Source organism: Cervus canadensis, chromosome 14 (genome assembly GCF_019320065.1).
Source record: "Cervus canadensis isolate Bull #8, Minnesota chromosome 14, ASM1932006v1, whole genome shotgun sequence".
Lineage (NCBI taxonomy): Eukaryota > Metazoa > Chordata > Mammalia > Artiodactyla > Cervidae > Cervus > Cervus canadensis.
Window position 1 is genome coordinate 20,398,660 of NC_057399.1, and position 15,036 is coordinate 20,413,695.

A 15,036-nucleotide genomic window follows, 5' to 3' on the forward strand; every position below is an offset into this window, starting at 1 on the left:
TTCCTACGCACTTCACCATTAACTGCACAAAATGCCTTTTATGTGCAGGCTTCTCCCTCTAGCAGCTTTACAAGCACTTTATCAGGACTTCATTGGCCTATTTACAGCATAAAATGCTATGTTATCAGGCTTCCCAATAGGCCTCCCCCACTAAACTGAGTCTTCTGAGGGCCAAGTCTTTGTCTCAGACACCTTTGTTCCCCAAGCACCCTGTATTGTGCTTGGTGAACACTGGGCTCATTCATTCATTCCTTCTGCAGATACTTACAAAACATTTGCTATCAACTAGGTGCTATGCAGGAAGAGGAGAAGAGGACGACAGAGGACGAGATGTTTGAATGGCATTACTGACTCAATGGACGTGAGTTTAAGCAAACTCCAGGAGATGGTGAAGGACAGGGAAGTCTAGCATGCTGCAGTCCATAGAGTCACAGAGTCAGACAGAACTGAGTGACTGAACAACAAAGGTGCTATGCTAGTGTCAGGTCAATAAAACAGTGATACCAACAAAGACCCCTTTGGTACTGTCAACTTAAACAATATTCACAACCTAAAACTTGAGTTATGTTTTGTTTGGTGGGAATTTTTAGGACTTCAAGCCCCAAGGGCAGCATCTCAAGTAACCTTGAGAGAACTGCTCTGTGGATAGGAGGGGTGGGGTAGTCCAGATTATACAGAAGTTTTGCAACAAAGGGCAGTTACTCCAAAGGTCAAAAGATTATTGTTAATTAAGGAAAACCAGGTATCTCAATTTAATAAATTCAGTGCTTTTCTATGTATGAGACTATGCAAGAGTCTGGGCTCACTGAAATCATTCCTTTGATAAGCACTTCAGCTATCTGGAGTCAATATGCTATAGTTTCACATCCTGCATTCGGTCAGTGCTCACCAGTAGGTAGCGGCTACAGTCTGATGGTTACTAGATGGCAGGTATTCTTTCCTTCCAGAGTTCCCTCAGGGCTCACCAGCTCACTTTGGAGGACTATAATCTCTAATGATGTGACAGACTTTGTTTACTGATTTGGCGGGTCAATAGCCCGTTTCTCCGGTACCAATATAGGGAGAAGATAATTGGAACACTGGGTAAGCACTATCAGTTACATACATGTAAGGTAAAATGAAAATGACTATAAAGTTTGGACAGAATTTCACACACGTTTGTAGAGAAAAGTAAAAGACAACAATTAAAACTTCTATCTCAAGAACAAGAGGATGTGTCTTGTGAGCAACCCAGAAACTATTTCCGGAGGTAAAGTTTACAGTTCCAAGAGTCTGAAGGCCCAGAAAATTGCATTTCGGTAGAGATCAAGTCTTGTATCAAGCTTTTAAAGTTTCTCAGAGTCCAGGAGATAAAGAGGGAGAATGGGTAGACAGCCCTGTCCCTCATCAAAAAAACTGCATCGCTGTAACCTTCCGCTAGTCTCTGGGATTGCAAGTTTTTACAGATCAGGGCACGCTCCCTGGAGCTTACATGCTAATATACCTTCAGATCGTGGACAGGTGGTCTAGAGAAGAGGATCACTTCCGGTAGGTAGTCGTGAAAACCTCAATGAAGAGGTCATTTCCGAGTTGAAATCTTTAAGGTTTAGTAAGTGTTTAAAGAGCGACTGATGAATGAAGAGCAATCTAGCAGTTGTCAAGGCGGTAAAGAAAGTTTCTCTTTGGCATCAAATCATAATGAAAAGGAAAAGCGGGGAAGAAACGCTTAGGAGTGTCCGAGAATAGTGCTTTTCACAGCCCTCAGGCTTAAAAAAAAAAAACCGCATCTCCGCCTCGGTTCCCAACGCCAGGGATACACCTGAGAAAGGGCAAAGCCTCGACTCCCCGGCTACGGCTGGGGGCGGGGCTACGGCTGGGGCGGGGCTACGGCTGGGGGCGGGGCTACGGAAGCCGAACCGGAGCCGGGGCGCTCAGCCGGGGCAGTGTGCGCAGGCCCGGGGCACTCGGTGGGCTGGGGTGCCTCCCGCGCCGGCCCGCCCCCGCCGCGCTCCCCGCCCACACCCGCACTTCCGCGGTCGCCGGCTTCCCGGAGCCCAGACGCAGCCCCTGAGTTGTCCGGCAGCTTCTGTCGGGTCAGCCGGCGTGAGGATCTCGCGGCGGCGTGTAGTCTGCCCCGCTCGGCCGTTGTGCGCCTGTCCGCTCGCCTGCCCGGCGGGCCGGCTGAGCTCCCTCACGTGTTCCCCGGCAGGTCCGGGGGGTCCGGGCACCGCCTCCACGGCGGCCCCGCCGGACGCGCGGTCGGGGCCGCAGCCCGAACCTGGAGCGGACGGCGTCATGAGGCACCTGCCGTATTTCTGCCGCGGCGAAGTGGTGCGGGGCTTCGGCCGCGGCTCCAAGCAGTTGGGCATCCCTACAGGTGAGCGCAGGAGAGCGCGGAGTCCCTCCACCCACCCTTGGCTGGGTCACCTGGCAGCGGAGCGGGGACGTCAGCCGGGGGAGCTCCAAGCTGGGTCGTGGGACTACGGGCAGAGATGACACTTTGCTCCGCCCCGGTCCTCCTTTGTTGAGGCAGAAGACCTTTGGTCGGGCTGATGGTGCGCGTCCTTGCTCGTGGCTCAGAGCTCACCCGGCTTGTGGGGTGATGCCCTCATAAAGCTGAAGTTGAGTTTCGGGATCCCCCTTGCCCGCCTCCCAGTCCAGCTGTGATCAAACCACCAAGCGTGACGCCTGTTTTGCCTTTTAGACAATGTAATGTGGGCCAGATAGGGTAAATTCTTAAGCCAGCAATATGGTTTTCTTTCTTTAAATATGTTAGTAAATTGTGTCTAAATGACGACAGGCACTTGAATGAGAACCAGGTATCATTTTGGTCTTTCTACGTTAGTTTTCGTAGTCAGGACCTGAAGGTATGCTTAATCATCCTTAAAAGTACCTTCCGGGGCTGCCCTTAGACCTGTTAAAGTAGTCTTTGAGCTTGGGGCCTAGGCATGTGTATTTCAAATAATAAGAATCTTTTCAAGAGATTCTGAGCCTCTTTAAGAAAGGCCAGGGCTAAAAACCCAGCTGTTCATGTATTTGTTTTTCTTCTACTGTGAGACTTTACATTTTTTGATACACTTATATAACTAACCTGGTACCTTACACACTTATAATCTGGTACTTTTTTCCTAACCAGTTGGCATGAAGAAGAGAAAGAAATCCTAGCCAGAGTATGAAATGATGGTATTAATAGTCTTAGAGTCCTAGGAATCTTTTTTTTTCCCTTTATTTTTATTAGTTGGAGGCTAATTACTTTACAATATTGTAGTGGTTTTTGACATACATTGACATGAATCAGCCATGGATTTACATGTGTTCCCCATCCCGATCCCCCCTCCCACCTCCCTCTCCACCCCATTCCTCTGGGTCTTCCCAGTGCACCAGGCCTGAGCACTTGTCTCATGCAAGTACTAGGAATCTTGTGTGATGATTTAGACTAGGCTTGCATGTGACTTTTATAAATATTGAATATGAAACTCTAAACAGCATATTTTCTTCTGTTGTTTAGCTAACTTTCCTGAACAAGTAGTAGATAATCTTCCAGCTGATATATCTACTGGCATTTATTATGGTTGGGCCAGTGTTGGAAATGGAGATGTCCATAAGATGGTGGTGAGCATAGGATGGAACCCATACTACAAGAATACTAAAAAATCCATGGTAAGAATTAAGAATTGTATTCACTCCATAAATGAGGATGAGGTGATGATTTAGAGTAATATGCAGGTAGAACTCATCAGTGGTGATCACAACAGTAATCCAGATTCTAGAATTTTGGCAGTGTATCTGAAGGGTTTAAAAGTGAAGTATTGGAATAACTTTTCCATCCTTTCAAGCTGTTTGTGTCTTTGGATCTAAAGTGAGTCTCTAGTCTCTTATAAAGAGGGTTGGATTTTGTATTTTTTAACTATTCTGCTAATCTCTGACTTTTGGTTGGAGAGTTTAATCCACTTACATTTAAAATAATTACTAGTAAGGAGGGACTTCTGCTATTTTACTTGTTTTGTTTTTTTATATGCCTTCCAGCTTTTTTGTCCACTGGTTCTTTGATTACTGCCTTGTTTGTTTAGTTGATTTTTTTTTTTTGTAGTAACATGTGTTGATCCCTTCTTATTTCCTTCTGTGTATTTTCTGTAGATATTTTCTTTGTGGTTACCATGGGGACTGCATTTAACATCCTAAAGTTATAAAAATCCATTTTGAATTTATACCAAATTGGTAGTATACCAAAACTCACAGATTACATCATTGTGTACCCAATAACATAGATTAATCAATTTTATAAATTATGGAGAAAATCAAAAGTGGAATCACAAACCAGAACTACAATAATTAAATTTTATAACTACCCATGTATTTACCTTTATTAGAAATAAAAGTGAAATAAAGTTGAGTTTGCCACAGTTAATGTAGGTCAAATATTTACCCTTTAACTATTGCTCACTCTGTTAGGGCTTCCCAGGAGGCACAGTGGTAAAGAATCTGCCTGCAATGCGGGATACCCAGGTTCAGTCCCTGAGTTGGGAAGATTCTCTGGAGAGGGAAATGGCCACCCACTCCAGTATTCTTGCCTGCATAATCCCTTGGACAGAGGAGAATGGCAGGCTACAGTCCATGGGATCGCAAAGAGTCAGACATGACCTCAGCAACTGAGCGCGCATGCACCCTGTTGAGGTAGAACTGCTTACTCTATGAATGGTGCTTTCTGATAAAACTGCAGAATGATGCTTTTTCTCATCTTTTAACCCCCTTTGAGGGTATACATATTCTCCTGTTCTTATTATCAAATGTACACAGCTTAAGTGCTTAATCTTCTAGATATGGCTGAATCTTTTGGTCATCTAAATTTCATTCTCTTTGAAGGGTTTATAGAAATCTGTCCCAATTGGAAAGCTAGCTGAAAAAGTACTGGTGTAAGCAGTAGAAATGGTCCAGGACTACTTAACGTTATGCTCAATGGTCCTCTTATTTTTCAGGATTAAGGGTGTGTTGGCATAGATAAAGAAAAGAATTGATGAAAGAACACAAAATATTTTTCTGTGGAGTGAGGGAGGAAATGAAAGGGAGGTGAGGCTATCCCATGACTGATTTTTTCTTATTTAGCTACTCAGATAACAGAACTGTTATTATAGAGCCAGTTAAGGAGTGCCTTCTGTAGTTAGGAGAAACTCAGTTTTCCATTGGTAGGAGGTTCATTTTAGAGTTTTTCTTTTTCCTTTTCTTTGCTGATAACAGATGTACATGATATACCTGTTGAAGTCTTTATTTACTCCTTTTTTAAAAAAATGGGATTGTCTTACTGACTGAAAGAAGTTCTTAACATTCTGGATCCAGTTTTGTTGGAACTACGTATGACAAATGTCTACTGTGTTGCTTTTTTTTTTAATTTGATTAATGGAATGGTGTCTTTTGAGGAAGAGTTGCTTTGCTCATTGCCTCTTTGGTGTATTTGCTCAGTTTTTTTACCTTAATAAGAGTCTTAATTATTTTGTTGCATGTTAACTTTTTCTAAAAACAGCAAATCACACCAGATTTGTGCCATAGCATCTACCTTACTCAGTTATGATGTTTACCTGTAAGGTCAGGGTCAAGAACAGGAGCAATGGAAGAGTTTAGGAAAAACTGCACTTATGTTTTAACCTGTCTTTAAAAATTTAAGGAAGGTTGATTGTTTGATTTCAGTGACCCCACCATAAAAATAAAGATATATTCAATTTTAACATCTTTTGACTGTAGGAAACTCATATCATGCATACTTTCAAAGAGGACTTCTATGGGGAAATCCTCAAAGTGGCCATCGTTGGCTACCTCAGACCAGAAAAGAACTTTGATTCTTTAGGTAAGTTCTTTTTTAGATCTTCTTAGATATTGCTGCAGCTCCTTTTACTGCTTCTCCTAATAATAATCACGGCAGGACAGATTGTATTTGAGCATGTAATATGCCAGGCCCTGTTTTAAGAGCCTTATGTGAATGAACTCACTTTATCCCCACGACGACCACATGAAGTATTATTTAGTCTATTTTGCAGGTGAGGAAATTGTTAGAGAGGCTAAGTAGTTTGCCTGGGGTAACATAGTAAGTGATGCAGCCTAGATTCAAACTCTGTCTCCCCAACAGTTTGAAGTTAGTGAAATATATTTCCTTTTGTATTTTAAGAACAAGTAAGAATTAATACTGTGAATAATGGGTGCTTAGCAGTACTTGAAGTGTAAGAAACAGTAAATCAGAACATTTAAACTAATTGGTGCTGAGTATCTTATTGTAGTGTGATAGTTTTAATTCTAATGTAGAGTTTCTTTTACAAGTGTAGATACTGAAGAGGATTGATGGTGTTTGTTTCTTTCATTTAGTATATGACTTGTGCCTTTTTGCTGATGCCTTTCTCTAAGTAATTGCAAGACGATTAGGGACATCCTTTATTTTCCACTGACTTTTACTTAAGTCTAGAAGAAAGGATGAAACAAACATTACTGGCATCTACCTTGTGCCAGGGACACTGCCAGCTTCTGAAATTTAAGGAGAAGCTGAACGAAGGAGTAGTAAAAAGCCCAGCGGCAGTTTTTCATCATCTTTACCTGGTATATTCTCTCCGCAGAGTCACTTATTTCAGCAATTCAAGGTGATATTGAAGAAGCTAAGAAACGACTGGATTTACCAGAACATTTGAAACTCAAAGAAGACAAATTCTTCCAGGTTCCCAAAAGCAAGATAATGAATGGCCACTGATGGAAAAATCATCTTATTTATTCATTCACTGTTTCCTAATATTTTACTGCTCATAACTCTGCAGTCTCATTTTGGTTATATTTTAAAAAACAAACATTTTCCTACAGCTGTGAATTAGTTTAAACAGTGCAATGTAGTTATCATATTATGTTCCAGCTGTTCAATTAAACCCATCATGTCACAGTACTAAAAAAGTTTATTTTAAAAAATCAAGATTTTTATGTAATATGTTGATTAAAATATACCACTAGAAAGGTCTTAAGTGTCTTATAATGGAAATGAAATATGTATAAATATGGGTAACAGGCAGGTCATTAGTCTGAAATGAGAACAATAATTCTCATGGTAAAATTCTAGCATGCGTGTACTTGTATAGCATGCTCTGCTGATCAGAAAGCTTATAAAAGTAACTGTATTAAGCAGAGGTTTGACAGTTTATTATAAACCTAAGGGGAAAATCCAGACTTCATATTTTTTATATTTTGGGCATTTATGTATTATTAAAGACATGAATACTGGTGAAATTTCATTTTAATTAGTCATTTCCTTTAAGGCCTCAAATCATTGTACTGTGTTCCATTTTTCGTTTCAGCTGCCTCAGTTCTAATTGGTCTAGACTCCCTGCCCTTTATTTGTTTTTCTTTTAAAGCAGTAAAATGAGTGTTTTTCATATCTCTAGGTCTCATTTTTGTGTTGTATAGCACTTCTGTCTTTTTAAGAGTAGATGTTCTTCAACATGTTTCTTTAACCTTTGTTTCCTGTAAACAATGGTCAGCGTTGGTTTTTCCATTTACAAAATGTAGAGTTTCATCTGCGTCTGAATCTGCCATTCCACCCCTTCACTATATGAACAGTAGTGAAGTTGCCTATCTCTTGTTTTTAAGAAAAAACACCCCAAAACTTCATCTTTAGGTTTTCTCAAAGTTTAAATGAACAAACAGTTCATTTATATATACCAGTTTCCTAAAGTAAGATACTTATTTCTCCCTGCCAGAGAAAAAAACTTATTTAAGAGCCAACTAAACTATGAAGTAGAAAGTTACTGATTTTTAATGTGATCATATGTTCCTGAGCAAATACAAACTGTTGCAGTGGTGTGCACACAATGTAATTTAAGGCTAAAGAATGCTTGTGGTTGGGGGGAAGGCATAAGTAATAAAGTTTCAGTTAAATAATGTTCATGCTATGCATTTCTTCCTCCTGCTGACTACTAGGAAATGATTCTTAGCCACTCAAGACTTCTGTTTATATTGGCAAAACAAAAACAGGTATTTGGGATATTTAGGAAATTGAGACTACAGATTGTTTTGGTTTTTGTAGCACATTGTAAACTTGTTCACTTTAACACCAGATTTGGGGAGGGGATTGGGGGCAGAAGTATCGAAATGGTAATTTTAAAGATAACTCATTATAAAATCTTTTTCTCCTAATCTGCATAAATGAGAACTGATTGGAACAAAGCTGTTTGTATAATATTTAGAAAAGCATCTAAAGCTAATGTTGGAGAAGGGGGGAAGCATGAGTAAAAGCAGTTGGATTGTTTTTAATTTTGATGTATGAATTTATGGCAATGTAATCTGTCTTTTTCATTTCTTTATAGAAATACTTAGGATATGTAATTTAATGTCAGAAATCCTATACTTGAAAGAAGCCTCGATTATCAGTGGCTCTCTGAAACACACTTAAAAACAACATGGAAAGTGTAAAAACATTTGTGTTTGAATAGCTTGCTGCTGGTTATGTCTTCATTAAGTGTGAAAATTGTTTGATATTGTCACCTTACGTCTTATTAAATAACTTGCTTTTGAAAATCATATAGTGTGTGGTTTAGAAGTTAGTTAATAGTGTCTACATTTTTTTAAGTTTTATATTAAGTATTTATACATTATAAGAAATTGCAGTAGGGCCTTTTTCTATTAGTCAATATTTTCAGGCCTTGAAATAAATCTTGACCAAGTGATGTTTCTTCTTTTTCTGTGTCAGTTTGAATCTTTTGCTGTGTGGATTCCTGATTTGTTGGTTGATAGTTATTGGTTACCGTAAGGTTGTTAGAGGCCCTGAATAGTGAGTTACAGGGAGAACCTGGCAAGCAGCGTTGGTTCTACAACCAGAGGCCTTGCCTTTAAGGGGCCCTGTAAGTAGGTCTGGATGGCTTCCCTGATGGCTCAGGGGTAAAGAATCTACCTGCAGTGCAGGAGACATGAGTTCGATCCTGGGTCGGGAAGATCCCCTGGAAGAGGAAATGGCAACCCACTCCAGTATTCTTGCCTAGAAAATCCCATGGACAGAGGAGCCTGGTGGGCTACAGTCCGTGGGGGTGGAAAGTCTGACACGACTGAGCACACACGCACTCAGTAGGTCTGAGTATCTTTCCGTATCTTCTGCTTCAAAACGGTTCTGTAACCCTCATGACTTGCCACCAACCCCGCAGCAGTGAATTGGGTCTCTTGCCTATCTCTACTATATGCCGAAATTCACAGATGCTCTTTGAACACTTCATCACCAGTGCTGTCATTTATGGAGGCTTAAAGGCTTGCAGCAGTTAGGGCTGTTTTTTAACATGGTTCTGATCAGGGAGATGTAAGCAGTAGTCTACTTGGAATTTATGAGGACAGCTCCACTTTTCCCTGGTGAAAGTGCTAGCCTTTTCCTGTTCTCCTCTTACCTGGAAAACGGACAGGGGCTGATAGAGGAGAACCAATCTGACCTTCAGGGACTGAACTAGGAAATAAATCTACCTTGTAGAAAGAGATGCCATTATAAGCAAGAGTTTGCAAAAACAAAGTTAGAAAATAAGCTCTACAAAGACGATGGATATAGGGATTATCAGATACTGAACTTGAAATCATTGTTAAAGGTGAGTGTCAAAAATGGGGAAATAACAAAGTTCTATAAAAACTAGGCAGATTTAAGAATTGTCAAAATAGAATTTATATTGAAAAAATAATTGAAATTTAAAGCTCAGCAGGCAGATTAAGTATAGCATAGACACTAAGCTATGAGATTGGAGCCTGTGACTGCTCTCATAGATTGTATGTACACTCCAAATTCATCTCTCACGCTCTTTGTGATGTGGCTGGGACTTAACGTTTCTTTAAAGTTGGCTTCCTTTTGGGTCAAGTCATACATGGAGGTTGAGCCCAAGCTTGTGTCACAGACAACTCAGCCCTTGGACCTATACTCTGCTTACCTCCCCTGTTCCTGAGTATGTATTTGGGATAGACATACATACCTGACTACTGAAAGAATCCCCATTTTGGTTACCTGACCATAACAAGGGCCAAGTAGAAGTTGGAAGAGTAAACCAAATCTGCTACATCTTGGGAAATTGCCAAGTGCCATCATTAAAAATACAGAAAGGTTCAAGGTAAAGTCTATCTTCCAGGGAATTCCTTGGTGGTCCAGTGAATAAGACCCTGTGGTCCCAATGCAGGGGGCCCAGATTCAATCCCTGTCAATGAACCAAGATTCCACATACTGCAACTAAGCCCAAGTACCACAACTACTGAGTGTGCAGACTGCAACTGGAGAAGCCTGCGTGCCAGTGAAAAACCCAGTGCAGGCAAGAGGTTCGTATCTGTTCAGGCTGTGCAGAAACTTGATGGGTTTTGGGAAATCATTGTATTAGCAAAATTGTCAGGTGATGACCTCAGCTGCAGCTGTTGTACAAGATATATAAAACATCTCAACATTGAACACATCACAACATAATGGAGAAAAACCAGTAAATATCACAGTGGAGAGCTATGTTGAATGATGGTAGGCAACGTACAAAAGTTTATAGGATGTAACTAATGCTATCAAAATATTACAGCTTTAAATACAAAGAAAAGAAAGATCAATGACCTAAGCTTTGATGTGTTAATGCAGTTCATCCTTGGTTTAAAAAATAAGTACCACTCAGTTTATAATGGCTACGCGTGTGAGGGGAGGGAGTATATGGGGGGATTTCTGTTCTTTCCTGTCGATTTTCTTGTAAACCTAAAACCGCTTAAAAAACAGGGAGGGGCCTCAAAAAGTTAATATGCAGGGTAGATGTTTTAGGCAAAACTTTTGTTTCACTTTTATATATGTATATGTATATTATATATGTGTGCATGTTGGATTGTGATGCAAAATGTCATTTTTTAGATAAGAAATTTTGCAGATCACTGTAGTTAAATTGGAGAAGGAAATGGCAGCCCACTCCAGTATTCTTGCCTGGAAAATCCCACACAGATAAATGTAAACCCCTGGTCAGGGAAGATTTCACATTGCTTCAGGGCAACTAAGCCCATGCATGCACCACAGCTATTGAGCTTGTGCTCTTGAGCCGATCCATGCTCTGCAACAAGAGAAGCCACTGCAATGAGAAGCCTGCACACTGCAACTGCCAAGTAGACTATTTGTCACAACTAGGGAAAGCCCACATGCAGTAAGGAAGACCCATTGCAGCCCCCAAAAAAGAACAAAAAGAAAAAGACCCCAGTGAGCTCTCTCACTGTCTTTCCACTGTGTGAGGATACAATGAGCAGTGGACAGTCTGCAAACTGGAAGAGGGTGTCACAGGAGGACTGGACCATACTGGCTCCATGATCTCAGACTTCCAGCCTTCAGAACTGTGAGAAATAAATTTCTGCTGTCCCTGAGTCATCCAGTCTACGATATTTTGCATAGTAGCCTGAACAAACTAAGCCAGAAACCCTGATGTGAAACAAAGTAGATGACCTCTTCCCTCCCCTCTCCCCTTCATCCTGTACCTCTTGTTCAGGCTCTCCTCCTCTCCCGCTTCTGTCTTCCCCCTTCTCTTCTTCTCTTTTCTCTATCTCTAATGGAAACGGGTGTGAGCAGTTGAATTGAGAGCAAAGAAGATACAAAGGCATCATCTGTAAAGTATTTGCAATATTTCTCTTTGGAACTAGATATGAAATGCCCCCAGGGCTTCCCTGGTGGCTCAGACTGTAAAGAATCCACCTGCAATGCAGGAGGCCAGTGTTCCATCCTTGGGTCAGGAAGATCCCTTGGAGAAGGGAATGGCTACCCTCTCCAGTATTGATGCCTGGAGAATCCCAGGGACAGAGGAACCTGGTGGGCTACAGTCTATGGGGTTGCAAGGAGTCAGAGATGACTGAGCGACTAAGGAAGCACACACGCACGCATGAAATGACCCCTAGGGTGTTAGTCTTAATAGAAGTTACTAAGGTTAATGCTCTAAACCAGTACTAGTTACCTGGGTCACTCAGGACAACGTGGAGGAAGCATAGCTGCCGAGGGGTGTGCAGTGAAAGGGGTTGCTGCTAGTCACTGTACATTTAAGAGTCTTGTGTGCTCACCATTGCTGTGCAGAGTGGAGCTTCATCTTAGGAAGAGGGTAGGTTGTAAAGTCAGCAAGCATGGCCAAAAGGCAGATACAGAGGTCAAAAGGACCCAAAAAATTTTTTGGCCACATGGCTTGCAGGATCTTGGTTCCCCATCCAGTAGAACTTGTAGTGGAAGTGTGGGATCTTAACCACTGGACCATCAGGGAAGTCCCAGAAAACTTAACTTACCTTTAAATTTCTAAAACCTAGGTTGTTTGGTAATGCAAACCTAATTTAAATCTTTTGTGTCTCTCTGCATTTTGGCCACAGACTTTACTCTGGGATAGCAGAGGTTGAGTTTGAACAGGCCCTGGTGGCTCAGACGGTAAAGAATACTCCTGTATTGCGAGAGACCTGGGTTGGGAAGAGCCCTTGCAGGGCAATCAACTCCAGTATTCTTGCCTGGAGAATCCCCATGGCCAGAGGAGCCTGGCGGGCCACAGTCCATGGGGTCACAAAGAGTCGGACACGACTGAGCACCTAGGCACAGCACTGTTTGATCTTTTATATTTCCCATAGCAGACAGCCTCGCAGTTACGTCTCAGCTGGGAATCTGTTTGTAAGAAGCAAATGGATTCTGGCTGATTTAGGCTAGAAAGGAATTTACTGGAAGGATGATGGGTAGCTCAGGGAATAGATGGGAAAGCTGGAGACTGGGTGGGAAAAGGGGACCTCTGAGCAAAGGGGACCTCAAAGCAGGGCCAGAATGACCACAAAGAGCTAATTCACTGAGGGCAGTGCCTCTGCTGCTAACTAGGGAAGTCACAACTTCCCATCAAACGCCAGCAGATCCATGCCCTCCACACTGCTGCCTGGCTCTGCTGCCCTAGAAACCAATGTTTATGTGATTAGGATCAGATAGGCCGAGCTTCGGCCATGTGCCCATGTGTTACCTGCAAAAGGGGCTGGAAAACTGAGTACTGGCTATTTCAGCTTCTCTTGAGAGGAACTTTTCTAGCAAGGCTCACACAGCGGGAAATAAATTCCCTAATATATTTATCACATATATATATATATTTATCAGAAGGGGTTCTGACACTGTGCATGTGTGTGCTCAGTCATGTCCAACTCTTTGCAACCCCATGGACTGTAGCCTGTCAGGCTCCTCTGTCCATGGATTTCTCCAGGCAAGAATACTGGAGTGGGTTGCCTTGTCCTTCTCCGGGGATCTTCCCAACCCAGGGATCGATCCTGCGTCTCCTGCTTTGGCAGGCCGGTTCTTTATCACCAGTGCCACCTGGGAAGCTTCTGATACTGGGCATTAAAAAAAAAAAGACAAATATCCACTACTATTATCTAATTCCGAAGGAAATGATCTTAGTATATGCCATCCATCCTTCAGCCACTCCGAACAGCGTTCTTTATATTAAATTAGAATGTTTCAGAGAGACTAAAGAAAACTTTTGTTTTATTGAAGGAAGAAAAGGTGATCCACAATATCTCCCTTTTTATCTTGATTTGCAGGCAGCTAGCTCAGGGCTAGTGTTCAATCACAGTACCTATAATTGCCTAGAACCCTAATTTTCAAAATGCTCTCCAAAGAGCTGCAGAGCCTAGTGGATGTGCCCTGGGCAATGGGCAAGCCAGCGGACCTCTGCCCCTCCCCACTCTCCATAGTTTAAGGCAGCACTCTCAACTGTCTGGTAGAAACTACGGTTGATTAAAGGGCTCCATTGCTAGGAAATATTTAAACTTCTGCTTGGATGGATTAACCTACTCACACCCTCCTCCCTCAGGGTTCACGTCCTCAATTTCCATGTCAACAATTTCATTTGTATGTGTAAGAGACAGCACTGAAAGCACTTTTCAGGAAGCAGATGGATATAAATCCTAGAAGAGTCGCTCCTTCGGGGGCTTCAAGAGGATTCCCTGTTGTGGGTTCTGCCTTGGCTCCACATAAACAAAATACCTGCTTCTAACTAGGAGTCACACATGGGAATTTCAGGTTAATCTCAGGTCTCTTTTCAGCCTCTCTGAGCCTTCAAAATATTTTCTACCTTTGCCCGGGGGGTTGTTTTGCTTACAGATTTGCTTATATTTCAAATGAATTAAAGGCTTCCCATCCATGACAAATGGATGTGTCAAATGAAGTGTTTTTTGTTGTTTTTTTTTTTTCAAATCTATCTCCTGAACCTGACAAAATGTAATGCTAATATTCTGAGATTTCCACCACATTTCAAAAACAGGATTTCCCCCTAACTCTTCGTCTAACCAGCTAGGCCTATTCTCTGTTGTTTCCTATTGCTTTGGTTTGAATACTTTTTTGAAGTTTTAGAAGATAGTAGGAAGTGTTATCTTGGATTCTCTGCCCCTTTTGAAAGTTTACTTCATTTCTTTTGAAACAGTCTTGCAAAGGGATGGCTAATGTGAAATATCACTGCAACAGATTAACTACATGAAGGAGATCCTGTTCTTTGTAAGAATATACTTTTAAAAGTCAAGTATAGATAACGAGGCACACATTGAACATTCAAAAGAAGAGTAAGGTCCTCATGTTCCACTATAGAGATTCAAGATGGGAGTGGTTACATTCTCTCCATCTTATCTATTGCCGGGTGGTAAACTGTAGTGATTGTACCAGGAGCTTCAATGTATCTTTACTCACATCACTTCATTGTTCCTCACAAGAAGTCTGAGGCATCCTGCTAGGTGTTATTGTAACTACACTTCAGATGAAGAAACTGGAAGTCAAAAGTAAACTCAGACCCACTTGAACTGTGTTGGCAGAAAATTTCAGAGCTGAGTGTGGAACCCAGGTCTTCACCCATTATAGGTGGGAATAAGTCTTAGTAGACTCAGGCTTAGCCTCCCAGTCCTGGAGGAGTTGAGTATATGGGAGTCTGGGAGCTATGGATGGTGGAGTGGTAGGTGAGGACAATCCCCAGGCCCATCAGTTAGCACCTTTATTTTTAAAAGTTATTTTTTAAATTGGAGTATAATTGCCTTACAATGTTATGTCAGTTTCTGCAGTATGACATCATGAATCAGCTA

The 15,036-nt window shown here is 41.7% G+C and overlaps 1 protein-coding gene across 1 annotated transcript; it reads left to right on the forward strand.

The window, feature by feature from the left end:
* Positions 1-1,887: 1,887 nt before the first annotated feature.
* RFK (riboflavin kinase) lies at positions 1,888-8,677 on the forward strand. Its single transcript, XM_043487092.1, has 4 exons — positions 1,888-2,356; positions 3,488-3,639; positions 5,716-5,818; positions 6,576-8,677. The coding sequence occupies exons 1-4, from the start codon at positions 2,275-2,277 to the stop codon at positions 6,704-6,706; spliced, it is 468 nt and encodes a 155-aa protein (XP_043343027.1). The 5' UTR covers positions 1,888-2,274; the 3' UTR covers positions 6,707-8,677.
* Positions 8,678-15,036: the final 6,359 nt, after the last annotated feature.